General features: G+C 49.1%; 1 protein-coding gene across 4 annotated transcripts in view; it reads right to left on the reverse strand.

The window, feature by feature from the left end:
• NFASC (neurofascin) overlaps window positions 1-14,053 on the reverse strand; it is a gene marked incomplete at both ends in the record, with an annotated part of 53,510 nt that overhangs the window by 26,761 nt on the left and 12,696 nt on the right. For 2 of the 4 annotated variants that reach the window (XM_084275976.1, XM_084275975.1), the window contains 16 exons: window positions 176-298; window positions 2,154-2,358; window positions 3,575-3,690; window positions 5,587-5,809; window positions 6,418-6,488; window positions 7,542-7,739; window positions 7,844-7,945; window positions 8,688-8,723; window positions 9,587-9,711; window positions 10,303-10,450; window positions 11,029-11,195; window positions 11,294-11,405; window positions 11,799-11,942; window positions 12,235-12,366; window positions 12,630-12,814; window positions 13,688-13,799. In XM_084275976.1, coding sequence (XP_084132102.1) covers window positions 176-298; window positions 2,154-2,358; window positions 3,575-3,690; window positions 5,587-5,809; window positions 6,418-6,488; window positions 7,542-7,739; window positions 7,844-7,945; window positions 8,688-8,723; window positions 9,587-9,711; window positions 10,303-10,450; window positions 11,029-11,195; window positions 11,294-11,405; window positions 11,799-11,942; window positions 12,235-12,366; window positions 12,630-12,814; window positions 13,688-13,799 — 2,199 coding nt within the window. The remainder of the gene's footprint in view (window positions 1-175; window positions 299-2,153; window positions 2,359-3,574; window positions 3,691-5,586; window positions 5,810-6,417; window positions 6,489-7,541; window positions 7,740-7,843; window positions 7,946-8,687; window positions 8,724-9,586; window positions 9,712-10,302; window positions 10,451-11,028; window positions 11,196-11,293; window positions 11,406-11,798; window positions 11,943-12,234; window positions 12,367-12,629; window positions 12,815-13,687; window positions 13,800-14,053) is intronic. The other 2 variants (XM_084275977.1, XM_084275978.1) reach the window with 2 other exon arrangements.

Consider the following 14,053-nt stretch of genomic DNA (forward strand, 5'->3'; position numbering starts at 1 on the left):
GGAGAACTGCTGAGCGCCCACCCCCTCCCTGGTTAACTGCTCAGCACCTAACACCAGAGTGTCTCATCCAGGTCCTTACAGAGACGTTCTCTGCTAGGTGAGGAGGCAATTAGCAGCAAGGAATACACTTAATGACTTAATTACTATTACTAAGAAGATGGTATGTGGAACGTACAGGCTTGATATCTAAGGCTGTATCCTGTGAGGACTCCGTTGGGATGCTCTGGGTGATCCCACTCCAGATTGATGCTTTCCAGATTTGGCTGTCGGATTCTTAAATACCTGGGGGAGCTGGGCACTTGGGAGGAGGATGGGATGAGGGAGGAGAGGGAGAGAAGAAAAAAACATACAAGGTAACATACCTGACAATACTGTGTACATTGCAGGCTGACTGAGACACTCAGGACACTGGTAAATACTCACAGGTAACACACACACACACACTAAAGGTCAGAAACTGATTGAACAAGAACCTGTGCCAGAAACCATGCACCAGCCCAGGGTTTTCAGCAGCGAGTGTGCAGGGAGAAGAAACCAGAGCAGCTCTGCATGCAAGCCCAGCCCTGGCAGCACCGTGCCTGCTGGGGACCACTGCCCTCCAGCACGTAGCTCAGTGAGGCACCCACAGAAGATGCTGCAGCCATGAAGCAGAGCTGTGACACAGTTCAAGTCCCGTTGCTGTGTGATGGACACATACTTTACCAGTCTTGTTTTACAGTCCCCACCCAGCCTGACATTTATGCTTCATCTATTTGTTTGTTGGGATGATGAAAAAAAAATAGTAGAGCAGCTTCTCTTATTGCAAAAGCATCTTTGTGTTAATAACACCCAGAGATCTGTAACAGGGAGCTGGTGCACATATACAGGGGTCCTTACCCTGAGGAATGGCTGCTTTTATGACTGCTTATTCAAAGCTAGTAAAGGAAGGAAAGCATTATACATTCTCAAATTAAATTCTTCTCCTGGTTTATGCAGAATTGCAGTGCCTTGTCTGGGAAAAGAACTTGGCTCTCTGGCCTGGGATTTCTTTATTTATTTTTTTAAACAAAAGTTTTGCAGAATAACATCGATGCAGAGTCAATAAAATCACTTAGCAGTATAGGAAAAAACAAATCAGCAGTTTATGTGTGACAAGAATATAATATAATCTGCTCTGTTTCGATCACTGCCACTCCTGTACGCACGCGGCCACCCCAAATGCTCCATCCCTCTAGCCCAGAGGTAAAGAGCTCATCCAAAATACGCCTGCCTACAAAACTGCCCTCCAGGAACAAGCTTAATTGTGGCTGGTCAATTGAAAATCCTTAGTAAATAGTGCCAGCATCCCAGAACACGTTTAAGGGGGAAAGACAGGGCTGAGACACTGTTCTTGTACAGCAGGAAGAGGAGGAAGACCCCCAGAGCGTTTTGTGTTGAGACAGGATTTGCTTCCAGCCTGTTTTATCCTCTTGCATTTTTCTGAACATACTGTCCTAAAACCAGGTGTGCTACAGGGAGGTTCGTTGCCAGCTGATGGAAGTGCAGCTCCAACAAGAAGTTACTGGCATGTCTATAAATAGCTCCTGTGACAGCAAGAAAATTAAAATCTCAAGTTCATCCTTGACACGAGCTCCTTAAACAGAAGAACAAGGTGCTCTGGCTTTAAAAGCCTCACAGGGGCATTAGTGACATCCTTTCCCCCACTAGAGTGCTTGGGTCATACAGAGGTTTTGCTGCCTTTTGCGGAGCAGGACGAACACATCTGCCCCCGTTTCACCACCCCTCAGCACAGGGAGGTGCAGTGACATCTGGGGGGCAGGTAGCCTGAGCCTTGCTCAGCCTCAGAACAACTCGCTGAAATGTTTAAAGTACCTTGACAGGGGTTTTTAGATTGATGAGACGATGCCAATAGTCAGCTCCAGGTGTAGCTGCAGAGATGTCACCTACCCCAAGGTGACAAAGGCAGTGTTGTGTGACAGTGATGCTGCCCAGAAGATGCTACCCAGGCTCAGCTAAAAATTATCCCTCATGCCTCTCCCCAGCAGCATCGTGGCTCTGCTGCAGAGTGTGACTCCCAGTCTGCTCCACAGAGCTGAACCACCCAAACCTCTCCCAACAGGTACCTGAGGTACAGGTAACCGGCACAGCTCCCCCCCCCAACCCTGGGAACATACCTCCTTCTGGTGTGGGGAATTCCTTAACTTCACTGCGTGGCCCATCTCCTCTCCCGTTGGTTACAACCATCTCAAGCTTGTAGTTGCTGTAAGGAAACAGCCGGGACACTATGCCCCGGTTTCGGTCTCCAGGAAAACTCACATACTGCCGTTTTTTGGAGACCCACAGGTTCTTCAGCAAACTACTGTCTCTCCAGAAATAGGCCTTCAAGAAACATGCATGGCAAGTGAAGCTTTTCCCACTTCAGTGCAATTGTTTGTTCATTACCAAAGCACAGCAAAGCGTCGCCTTTCCAAAGAGCAGCTCTCAGCGGCAGCTTTTAGGGCAATTAATGAAGCTCCACGTCCCCCCAGCGAGGCAGGTCAGTGCTGTTACCCAAGGAGGAGGCTGAGGAGTGGGGTTAAGTGCTTTCCCAAAGGTCACAGAGCAAAACCAGCTAAGCTCAGACTACAAAGAGGTCTTTCTGGCACCCAATGACTCTCTACCCAGCTTAGTTACTGGAGTGGTGTAAGAGGAAAAGTGGGATGCATCCAGGCACAAAGGAAAGTCCAACTTGGAAAGTCTTCCATTCAAAGCCCTGGCTGTAAATCTTATTTCATGCAGAAATAAGATTCGTTGAGAAGACAGACCAGAATGACAGAGCAGAGGCAGGGAAATAATGAAAGCAGAACCCAGGGAGTTTGCCTCATGCCCAGCGGATTATTGGATTTTAAGTGGTGTAACTGGTTTGCAGGACACACGATTTTGGGACCGTCTTAATCTCTAATAGAAGGTGCTCTTTCCAGACTTGGGCTTGTTTTGAGCAGGGCCTGTGTATGTACATAAACACGGGTGCTTTCCTTCAGTAGTAAATGAACTAACAGGATCCATGCTGTCTTTAGTTGCCAGTTAGTGCAAACCACCAGGTTTAGGCTTTGCAGGGGTTGGTGTTCATTAAGATGATGTAGGTACTTTGGGGATGACACAAAAACTAGCTTGTTTGTCCCTATGTCAGGTTGTTCCCCCCAGTGTCAGCACCCATGGATCGGGGCAGCTCCAGAGCCAGGAGGGACCTTGCTGCACAGGCAGGACCACCCTGAGTCCCTCTCTGGGTGCACAAGGTCAGCCCCACCTGCTTTGCCCAAGCACCCCAGATCCTACAGCCAGGAACTGGGCAGTGCCAGCCCAGCCCCGAGCCTGGAGGGAGCAACATGACATGTCCCCAACCCCATCCCAAGAGCAAACCAAAGCTTCTGGTGCTGGTCTAGAGCAGAGCTCAGCACCTCTGCTCTGCATCCAGCCACGGCACAAGGGTCCCGATGGCCGGAGGAGAGTTTTTTGTCATCCCCACTGCAGGCAGCTCCACGCCTGGGGCCACCTTGGCTTGTGAGAAGGTTAGCTGTATTAATAGTCAGTGACGAAGAGATTTGGGTTTGCTCACTCTGTACTCCTTGAGCTGTCCCTGGATGGTGTCCAGGTGCACTCTGGTCCAGGTCAGAGCAATGGCAGTGCTGTTTAAAACCCTTATCCTAACATCCGTAGGTGCAGCCTTGGGATCTGAGCGTTCAGGGATAAAGCAGAGTGTACATCAGGCACCCCTCAGGTCAGACAGATGGACGCCCCTCCTGCCCCCCTCACCCTTGCTGTGGTTTTCCCATCACAGCACTGGGGGGGTTGCTGCAAACCCGGTGAGCAGCGGCCCCGTGCGCCGGCCCTGCCATCTGCTGGCACCCAGCATCTTCACTGGGATAATCATCTTTCTCTCTCCTTAATGTTGATTTCTGAGGATTTTCAAACTCAGTAACATAAACCAGGAGCAACAGGCCAACTCTCAGCTTCCTTGCTGCCCTATTGTAGGGTCTGCACCCCAAACCCTGTAGGTAACACAGAATAACATCACTTACCTCATTTTCTCCCTGGAATATGCATCCTTTAAAAAATTACTAGGTTTTTTTAATGGTGCTTCCACAGGAAAGAGAGAAACAACCCCTCCTTCCCCCCCATATATCACGCCCATCAGCGTGAGAGTATCTGCGATGCATCAATCAGCAGGGCTTCCTACACACTGCTGCAAGAGATCCCATTAGTGAGGAAAGGCTCTCCCTTCCCTCTCCCAGTGATGGGGATCAGCAAACCCAGCCCTCCCACCCCTGCATGTGGCTGGTCACTCAGACCCAAGGGTTACAAAACTACCTGTTATTTCCATGTCCATTAATCTGAATTTGGCCCAAACCCGTTGTTGATCCAGCTGAGGGTTTTGCCTCCTCTTTGTTGTTGTGTGCAAAGCAATTCAGAGGACAGGGACTATTTTGTTTGTTTGCTTTTGGGTTCTTTGGGTTTCTTTTAACTTGTCCCACCCTTCTGGATACATTCATGTCCAGGGGGAAATGACTGAGCGTTGGTTTACCTCCATGTGAAGCACATGTGTGCAGGCTTGTCTAGATCCTCACAAAACCCAAAATTATCACTCAAGTTTTCAAGTAAAACTAGAGAAAGAACCCTGGTAGTGCACAGGCAGGTAATGAAGAGGTGATGGTACAGCCAGTAGTAGCATCTCAGCCCTGACTGCCCATCTTCCTTCCCAGTGCCCGGTCTCCTTTGGGAGAAGATCCCCAAGTCAGAGGATGTGCCATGCTATCCCAGAACCAATAGTGCAGATTCTTCTGGAAATTGCTGTGTCCTGCTTGCATCTCCTTAATTTCCAGCCCATGGATGATGAGCTGGTTTATCTACCTTACTACTCCATAATCCCAAATTCACACAGACAGGAGCCCCACTGATGCCACAGTGAGAGGAACTGAGAACTATTTCTTGAAAAATAAAGCTGTTGGCAGCAAAAAAGTTATCCAGACAGGATAAGGATAATTGTAGTGATGCTACAGGCACAGAAGGTGATACCAGTAGCCCAGAAAGAAGGTGGAAATAGAGTTAAACAAGTTCTGTGTGACCAGTTGGAGAGTTTTAAAGAAAGATAAGCTGAGCCAATGGTGTGTGGCAAACAGGAGCCCAAGCTGGGGTCTTATCAGAGAGGCACAAGAATTCAGCCCAGGATGAATCAAGGCCCTTTTGGCCATTTGTCCCACCCCTCATCACAGAGGAGCTCGGTGCTCCAGTGATGGCAGGGGCAAAACACTGTCCTGTGTTTCCTGGAATACAGCCAGAGCCCATGGGAAGCGGAATTGTGCTGCCTGCCTCACCCAAAACACCACCTGGGTCTTACAGCGGGCAAGGGGGAAGCAAGGGGGTGACTTGGATCATGCAGGCAGCTGCAGGCAGAGCCCAGAGCAGAGTCTGATGGCCAAAGCATCTTCCTTTCAATGCCTGGAACTGAATTTTTGTGCCAAATCAAGCGATGCTATGAACGTGTCCCGGGCACAGGGACCAACCCACTGACCTGGGGCAGGATCTCACCCTCCTGAAACACTTACAGTCTCTGGCTGAGGAAATACTCACAATCTTCCCCTGAGTAGCCGATGACGGTGTCAGGCTCTGGTGCTCTACCAAAGTCATTCTCTGCCTGCACTTTGATCTCATAGGGCACGTAGATGGGCGTGTTCCAGACCACGTGCCTGGGCGTCTTCACTGTCTCATTGTACCAGCTCCCACGGGGGTCTCTTCTCCTCCACCTCACGATGTACCTGAGGTTGGGCCCATAAGCTTGAGTTGCATTCAGAGGCTTAATGGAACAAAACAGAAAAAGAAAGTGAGATGGAGAAAGAGCTGCTGCATTTCTCTGCCACGGAGCTCCCAGAAGGCCTGATCAGTGACTGGGTTTTATTTCCTGCTCCATCAGTGAATCTCAAAAGAGGTCAATATATTTGTTCCCTGAGAGACACATACCCAGTCCTTGCTCTCCAGACCCAAGGCAGGACCAAGAATCATATACCCTTATATTCCACTGCCATGTCTATCCTCCTGGCTGCTGGCTTACTTGTGGATGACACCTGCTGGTCCATGTAGAAAAACAAGAGCTGGTGGGAAGTCCTATCTGCTGCTTAAGGAATCAGACACTGATCACCCTCCCTTACCCATACCTGTGATCCAGCACCTTTTCCTTGGCTTGCATCATTACAAATTACTGGGGTTTTACCACAAACTTCCTTCTAGGAATCTACCATCAGCCTCTATTATAGATGCATCTTCTGCTTTTTATTTCCTTTATGGTCATTAAGGTATCCTGTGTGGTGTATCACATGTATAGATGCTGACTTCTCTGTATCTTTGCATCTGTGACCATAAGGGTAAGGTGCTGGGTGGCTGTGTAGCATCAAAGAAAGAACTCACCGTCCAGGTTATCTCCATGTTGTTTTTTTGGGTCCCTGCACCTTGAACTCCTGTTGGGTTAATTTCAGGACCTGAAATTTATGTTGGGGAGGGAGGGGAGAGAAGGGAAGGTGGTTTATAATACTGAAAAACTATCATTAGAGTGTTTAAAACCTCTTTAGCATGCAAGCCAAAAGTACTTCCAAGACAGAAGTCAATGGCCTGATTTTTCCAGAAGTTCCCATTCAGGTTAATGGCACATGGGACTCTCAGCACTCCTGAGAACTAGGCCATTTATTTAGGAGCCTCTGGTTTTGGCTTGGGGTGGGGTTTTTTTCCCTTTTTTTTTTTTGTTTTCTTTTCTTTTTCTTTTTCCAAAATGTCCTAAATCTTTGAACGACAGCCATTTGTAAAGCAACCCAAGGAGCTGAACCCCACACTTGCAAAATCTGAAACAAGAAGAGTAATGTCAAAAGCCAACACTAGATGCCAGCAGATATTGCAGAAGTCTCTCTGCAGCGCTCAGAAGCCTCTCTGCAATGGTTAAATTAAGAAATGCAGCAAAGCTACTGAGCTTCAATATTCTTCAGATGAATTTTCCCAAGTATTCTACAACATACAAAGCACTGGACACACAAACCAAACAGCCCAGTCCTGGTCGTGGACCGGAGCACACAACTCCTGCATCGATCTGGGCTCCTGGCCAGCTCTAGCAGTGGACAGTGAATTAGCAGTTTTGGAGCAAAATGCCTTTTGCTTGTGGCCAGTTTACTCTTGAGTCTAATTTTCCAAGAGACTTCTGAGCTTCCTGTGGTCAGAAAGGATGAAAGACTTTCTTTGGAAAGTTCCTGTGTAAGGTGAGCCCAGGCTTTCCTTCACAGATTCTGCAGGAATTTTTGCCTAAATCTTTCCACTTGAGTTTTGCTGCTCCACAGCATCTCACTCACAGGCTCGAGGATGTGACATAGAAAATTACAACCCAGGAAAGGCATGAACCAGCTTGTTCCCTCACTTGTGTACCTCTGTTTCTCTTGTAGGAGCTGTATATACACCATGAGGGAAGATTCTGCATGGAGAGTGGTGGCCACATGCTATGAACAACGTCAAGTCACCACAGCAAGAGGGATGGGGTGGACGCTACTCACGTGCCCCGTTGGTCTGGTATCGTTCCGAGGGCACACTGGGAAGGCTGCTGCCCACATCATTCACTGCAATCACCCGAAACTGGTAGTTGACATAAGGAGAGAGGCTCAGGACGGCTGAGTTGACGCTCCCAGGATACCTGGAGTGGTTATGCCACATGCCAGGTTGGAACCGGTCCTCCTCAAACTGGACGATGTAGTCTTGGGGAAGAGATGGGAGAGGTGAGGTTCACGGCTCGGCTCACATGGCAACTTTCCCCTCCATGGTGCAGGAGAGATACGGGGCAGATACTCCAGCAGCTGACCTGTGATGGGGCTGTTATTGTCATCGCCAGGAATCCACGTCAGCCGCACGCTTCTCTCAGCCAGGTCTGTCAGCTCCAAGTCACGGGGGCGGTCGGGTCGTTCTGTTGGCCGAGTAACGAGACAAATGAGGCTGGGATTGTCCCAGGAGCTGGGAGTTCCAGTTCCCATCACTTCTCCCAGGAGGGGAAGCCCTGGCTGTCCCAGCCCAGGCCTGTGGGAGGACGTGTGTGTTGTGGCAGCTCTTGGTGGACCAGTGCAACGTTTTTAAGTGCTAATGGTGCCTTGCCTTGAAACCTGACCTGCTCCCTGTACAACTGATGTTATCTGGTGGTGGAAGCACCCTGCAGTGGCTTACCATAGGGATATATGATCTAACAACTGAAAACTAAATGCAAACAGATAGAAAAAACCACAAAGCCTCAAGAGAAAACCTGCTAGAAATACTCTGGGCACAATTCTGGTTTCTTTTTCTGGTCACAACCCACATGGTCCCACACAACCAGCTCAGGTAATAACAGTAACAGCTTCTTTCCAGGTAAAGGTCAAGGGATTCAATGTGGGGTTTATTTTTTCTCCCTTTCCCATCAGGTCTCACCATTTCCAAGGTAAAGTGATTCTCATGGCTCAGGAATTGGCACCGTGGAACACAAAACAACATGGCATGGGACCTTTCTACCTGCGGCCATCTGGATGGGTTTGCAAGGACAGCATGGAGAGGACTCGGAAGCATCAGCTCCCAGCTTTTTCAGCTGCTGCACCTTGATTGTCTGTTGGCATTATTGGCAAGGCAAAACAAAATCAATCCCCCAAATAAAATAAACCCGATGAATTAGTCATGATTACCTTTTGGTAAGTCTCTCAAACGGTTAGCAGGGATGGCTGCAAGGTAAGACATTGGTTGTTAACTGTGTTAGTTTAGTCATTAAGCTTGGGTGGCCAAAGAAGCACCTGAGGAGGACCACAAATATAAAGTTAAACACAGAGTTACAGATTTCAGAAGGATCTGATCCTGCCTGCGGGCCAGTGTAGGAACATCCTTCCTCCAGAGACCTCCAGGCATGCTCTGCACACCTTTATTCATACTTCAAGTACATGGCAAAGGGTAAACATGAGCCTGCTATAGAGTTAATTAGCTAGTAGGGCAAAAGGAAGGGAAATACATCAAGCCCAGTTGAATTATTAGGGATACAGGATTTGTAACATGCTCTGATTTCACAGGGCATTGCTGGTCAATGCCAGCAGTGCTGGAAGGTATCAGCAAGACCTGAGGTGGCCAAGAGCAGGGACTGATGGATCTGTGTGCTGTGGGAGTAGATCTCACAGCGTACATAAATGGGTGTGGAAATGGGCTGAGATTTGTTACCCCCTATACTGAACAGGGTCCTGCAAGGCTCAGAGCAGCTCCCACACCCCTGGGTTTCCTGTGCTGCTCAGCACCCCGACATTCAGTCAAATTCACTTGCAAGCTCAGGACTGCTCTCACAGAGCTTCAACAGCCACATTTGGCTATTTTTAGGTGTGTGACATAGGTACACCTTTTTTTAGCCTCAAACACAAGTTTCCTTTGACTCAAATTCAGCAGCACCAGCAATGGAACAACTGCTCTGCCAGCATCTCCCTGAGCATCTCTGCTGCTGAGGACAATTCTGTGATCACCCTTTCAGTCCAACCTTGAAGCCAGGCTGTTGTATTGAGAACAAAGCACTTATCTCTGGGTCAGTACATTGGGAGGACAGCTGTACCTAGCACGGTGAGGTATGCTTTAGCTGAGTCCTTGTCCAGCTCCGTGCTTGCTACACAGGTGTAATCCCCTTGATCCTTCTCAGCCACGCCAAATATTGTCAGACCATCATCTTCTTTCTTCATCCTTAAAGGGATGAAAACAATAACCACACAACTGTGCCTGAGCACATTAGGCAGCACAATCAACAGCTCTGTGTGTCATCAGAGACCAGTTAAAAAGGCCAAACAGAACAGGAGTATGTCTCTGGTCTGGAGATTTTATCGGCCAAGGATATGTTGAGCTATTCTTGGAAGCCTCATTTCCTATGGAGTCAGTAGATGTGCTCTGCTATGTATCTAGAATAATCACACTTTTAAGAAAACTGACTGGCTTGTGAGCCCTAATCAGATCTCACTTCATGAGGAGGGAGCCAGGCTGTGGAAAGGAAATTACAACTCCACTGCTCACAGCAGAGAAATGTTAATTTTGAAGTAGCTGTTTATTAAACCCACCCCCCACTTTCATCAAGATGTCCCGAAATATCTGCAGATAAAACCTACAGTCAAAGTCTTGACTTACTAATAAATCAATTTTAACTGCTAAGCAGCATCTGTTGGAGGCAGCTAATGACATCCAAAGTACCAAGAGCAGCCAGATGCTGGTGACTCCTGAAATGTTCTCTAAAAACTCTGGCAATCCTGGGAGACAGGACCCATGAAAATGTGAAACACAGACCTGTTCCCAATGTACAGGGGTGCATCATCCTTCAGCCAGGTGACTGTGAGTTTCAGCGTAGGGTCGTGCTTTATCCGGCAGTGGAGGCGAGGCATAGAGCCCCTCTTCACCACCTGATCTTCTGGTCCTCTCACAATCCTGGTTGGGTCTGCACAGAGTCACAATGAAAAGGTTAGGCACCAAACTGCCAGGTCTCAGCTGGGGACCTCAAGGAGGAGCGGTGTCACTTAGAAAGCACAGGCACCCAGGTCAAGCGCTGGCCCAGGTTGCTGTCGTGCACTGTCTCTGAGACATACACTTGCAAATTAATTCACTTAACAAGCCATTAATTCATGCTGACCCTTTAAAAAATGTACATTTTTCTGAGTCAGTGATTGGTTTCACTCAACAGGGAAAGGCCTGGTGGGAACTGGATCCAGGAAATGTTTTATCACCTTCAGTTAACCCTGATGTGCACTTTCTTTTTGCACTGCTTGTGGTGTCTCACAGCTCGTATCTACATCAAGCCCTTCTACAACTTCAGTTTGGCCCCAGATTTAGTTTTTTTCAACATTCAAAGGGAATCTCTACCCCTTTCTGGATTCCATCTCCAAATTATGTAGCGCCTGTCCTGCTGACAGTCTGCTGGAGTGCACAACCAACCCTCCCCTTAACGTAAATAATTTCTGCTGCAGGTTTCAAAAGCTCCAGGAGTTAGTGTTAACCTAGACCCCTTTGTGCCCTTACCTTTGACTTCCAGGCGAACCTGGGCCTCTGCTTTACCCAGGATGTTGGTAGCGACACAAGTGTAGATGCCCTGGTCCTCCTTCCGAGCCATGTTCATCTCCAAGCTCCCGTTCTCATGTGCCTTGTAGTTTCCTCCATCCAGAGTGTTCCCCTGGCCATTCTTAAACCTCACAATACCACAAAGTGCTGTTGTAAGGGAAGACAGAGCAGGAAACCTCCCCTTCCCGCCCCTCAATGCTGGCTGGGGATGTGCTGCAGCTCTTACCATCTCAGGGTGGGGATCGGTGAGCCAAAGAAGGGGCAGTCGAGCCGGGTCCTGTTGTTTTGAATGACCCTGATGAGCTGATTGCGGGGGGCCAGTATCCGTGGAGGTACATCTGCAAGCAGCAAAGATCACAGGTGGTGAAAAAGAAACCAGTTTCTGGGCTTCCACTGCCCTTCCAGCCTATTCATCCACCTGCCCTTCTCTTTTGTTCACTCTTCCTTGTTGGCACTTTCAAGAATCAGCAGAGTTTCTCCATTCATTCCCTCTCATCTCTCCCCCTTCTAGCTCCATGAGTCAGCTTATATCTGCATGCCAACAGGACTTTCTCACCCTTGCCTGGCTTTGCATGCCTGTGGCAATGGAATTCTCCTCCAAAGCCCAGCTGCAGAGGTCGTTTACAAAGGTACATTGGTCTCAGCGAGGCTAACAACAAAGAGGGAAGGAAAGAGAGAACTTCCCCAGGGGAAACTTGAGTACAGGGGGTTCATCTTCCACGGGTACTCACCCAGGACGCTGACAAAGGCATTGGCAAGGAGGTAGCCGTGCTCGTTGGACGCGTTGCACTGGTACACGGCGCTGCTGCCGATCTGGGTATCTCGAAATACAATGGTGTCTCCAGCCACCTCTCGGCTCGGGTTGGGGGGAGAAGCTTGAAAACAGACAGCACTCTTTAAATTTGGAATTAAAATTCATCAGACTCTCAACATCATTACACATCTTGCCATCTCAGCCCAGATAAAGCCAGGCGTGACCTCTCTGTCCTACAAAGACATGGTTCAACTGGCCTCGTCTCTGATGAGTAGGTGGTTTCTGTGCTGCGATGCCCGAGCCTGTGCACACTGTGCAGTGGGGTGCCTGGCACCCTGACAGCAGCTCTGGGTCTCAGGGTCAGATGTGAGATCCCTTGGCTTGTAAAGGAAGTACAGATTCTTCTTGCTTACCTTCTATAGGCTCACCATTCACCAGCCACTGTATGGCAGGCTTGGGGTTCCCGTTGGCTCGACACACCAGTCTGCCATCCTCCCCAGGGGCCAGAATGAGGTTTTGGGGTTCATCCAACCAGTATGGAGCAGCTGTAAAATACACCAACACACCAGTTATAAACCCAGCAGTACTGCCTCAGCCAAAATCCCCTCCCTGCCTGCACACCACTGAACTCAGACATGAAATCACTGTCTTCTTGGGTGGGTGCAATGAGTGGGGAGTGCTCTTCCCCCCGTTTTTGGCCACAATTTTCCTGTTTCACACCAAACCCACGACTGTTTGTATCAGTGAAGCTCTGCTGTGAGCTTGTGGTTGTGAAGGTAAAGAAGGTGGCAAGGTAAAGATGACGTACCCTTCACTCTCACCGAGATCGTGTGGCGAATGCTGCCCATCTTGTTGGACGCCAAGCAGAAATACTCCCCAGAATCTTCCTCAGACACATTGGAGATACGTAGAGCTTTGTTAAAGTTCTCCAGCTTAGTTTTGCCTGCTGGGAGCTCTCCTCCTTTCTTGTACCACATGATGTCTGGTGCTGGTCTAAGGAGAGAGGAGGAGATAAATGATTTTGTAAGAAAAGAAAATGATGCCTAAGAAAACACTTGATAGCCCTGTACACTCACACACAGGGAGGAGGACTGATCCAGCCTATGGGCCACCTGCCTTCCTCCCACAGACACTAAAGCAGGAACCCTGAGCATCACCAGCTGATTGAGAGAGCGGTCCATCTCACGGCTCATACTTGGGATGCAGAGTGCTGGTGACAAGTGACAGGTGATGGGACAAGGGGCAATGGCCTCAAGCTGCCCCAGGGCAGGATCAGAGCAGATGGAAGGGAAAAGTTCTTCCCTGGCAGAGTTGTCAGGGCCTGGCACAGGCTGCCTAGGGAGGGGGCTGAGCCACCATCACTGGATGTGTTTAAAAGATGGGTAAATGAGGTACTGAGAGATATGGTTTAGTAGAGAACAGGTACGGTTGGACTTGATGATCTTAAAGGTCTTTTCCAACCTTGTGATTCTGTGACTCTGGCAGTGTGCACAGGCAGCACAGCCCTGGAGCGCTGCCAAAGTCTGTCCCCGAGCCCAGGACACTTCTGCAGGCACATGGACCACAAATGTCCTCACCTGCAGTGTGGTGAGGATGTGCAAACAGCTGTAAGGACAAACAAGTGGGGAATTATCCTCAGAGAGCAAGCACCCACAGACACCCACTTCTCTGAGCAGTGCTGCAGAACGCAGCTCTCCTGTCCACTCCATGCTCTGATCCTTCCAAGTAGGTTATGAGATAGTGGTTAGAAAGAAAGGAGCAATCCCTTTTCCTACCAGGGGGATTTTCAAATCTTGGTCCCAATGTGGACAGCTGGGGACCACCCTCTCCCCTTCTCCCCCAGCTGGGAAGCGGTATGGTACGTACACTCCTGAAGCAATGCACTCCAGCAAGAGGTCCACCCCTCTGAGCACCATCTGACTGCTCGAGGTCCCATAGGGATACATGAAGCTGGGAGTTGTTTCCGTAATCCCTCGGGCTGAAATCAGCAGGGGAGAGAAAGCAAACAAAACAAAGTGCTTTTAAACTTTGCCACAGCAGCAGGGAGGGCACACACAGAGCCAGAAACACACGGTGCTTTTGGGGGGATGCTGGCAAATTCCCAGTGAACTCACCCAGCAATGAACCTGGAAAGTAGAGAAGGACTCAAGGTAATTTTGAAAGAAAAAGAGAGAGAGAGAGAGAGGATGCTTGGCAGGCAAGAGGGTAAAGAAGCAGCAGGGGATGGGCAGA

This window comes from Gallinula chloropus (genome assembly GCF_964237585.1).
Source record: "Gallinula chloropus genome assembly, chromosome: 27".
NCBI lineage: Eukaryota > Metazoa > Chordata > Aves > Gruiformes > Rallidae > Gallinula > Gallinula chloropus.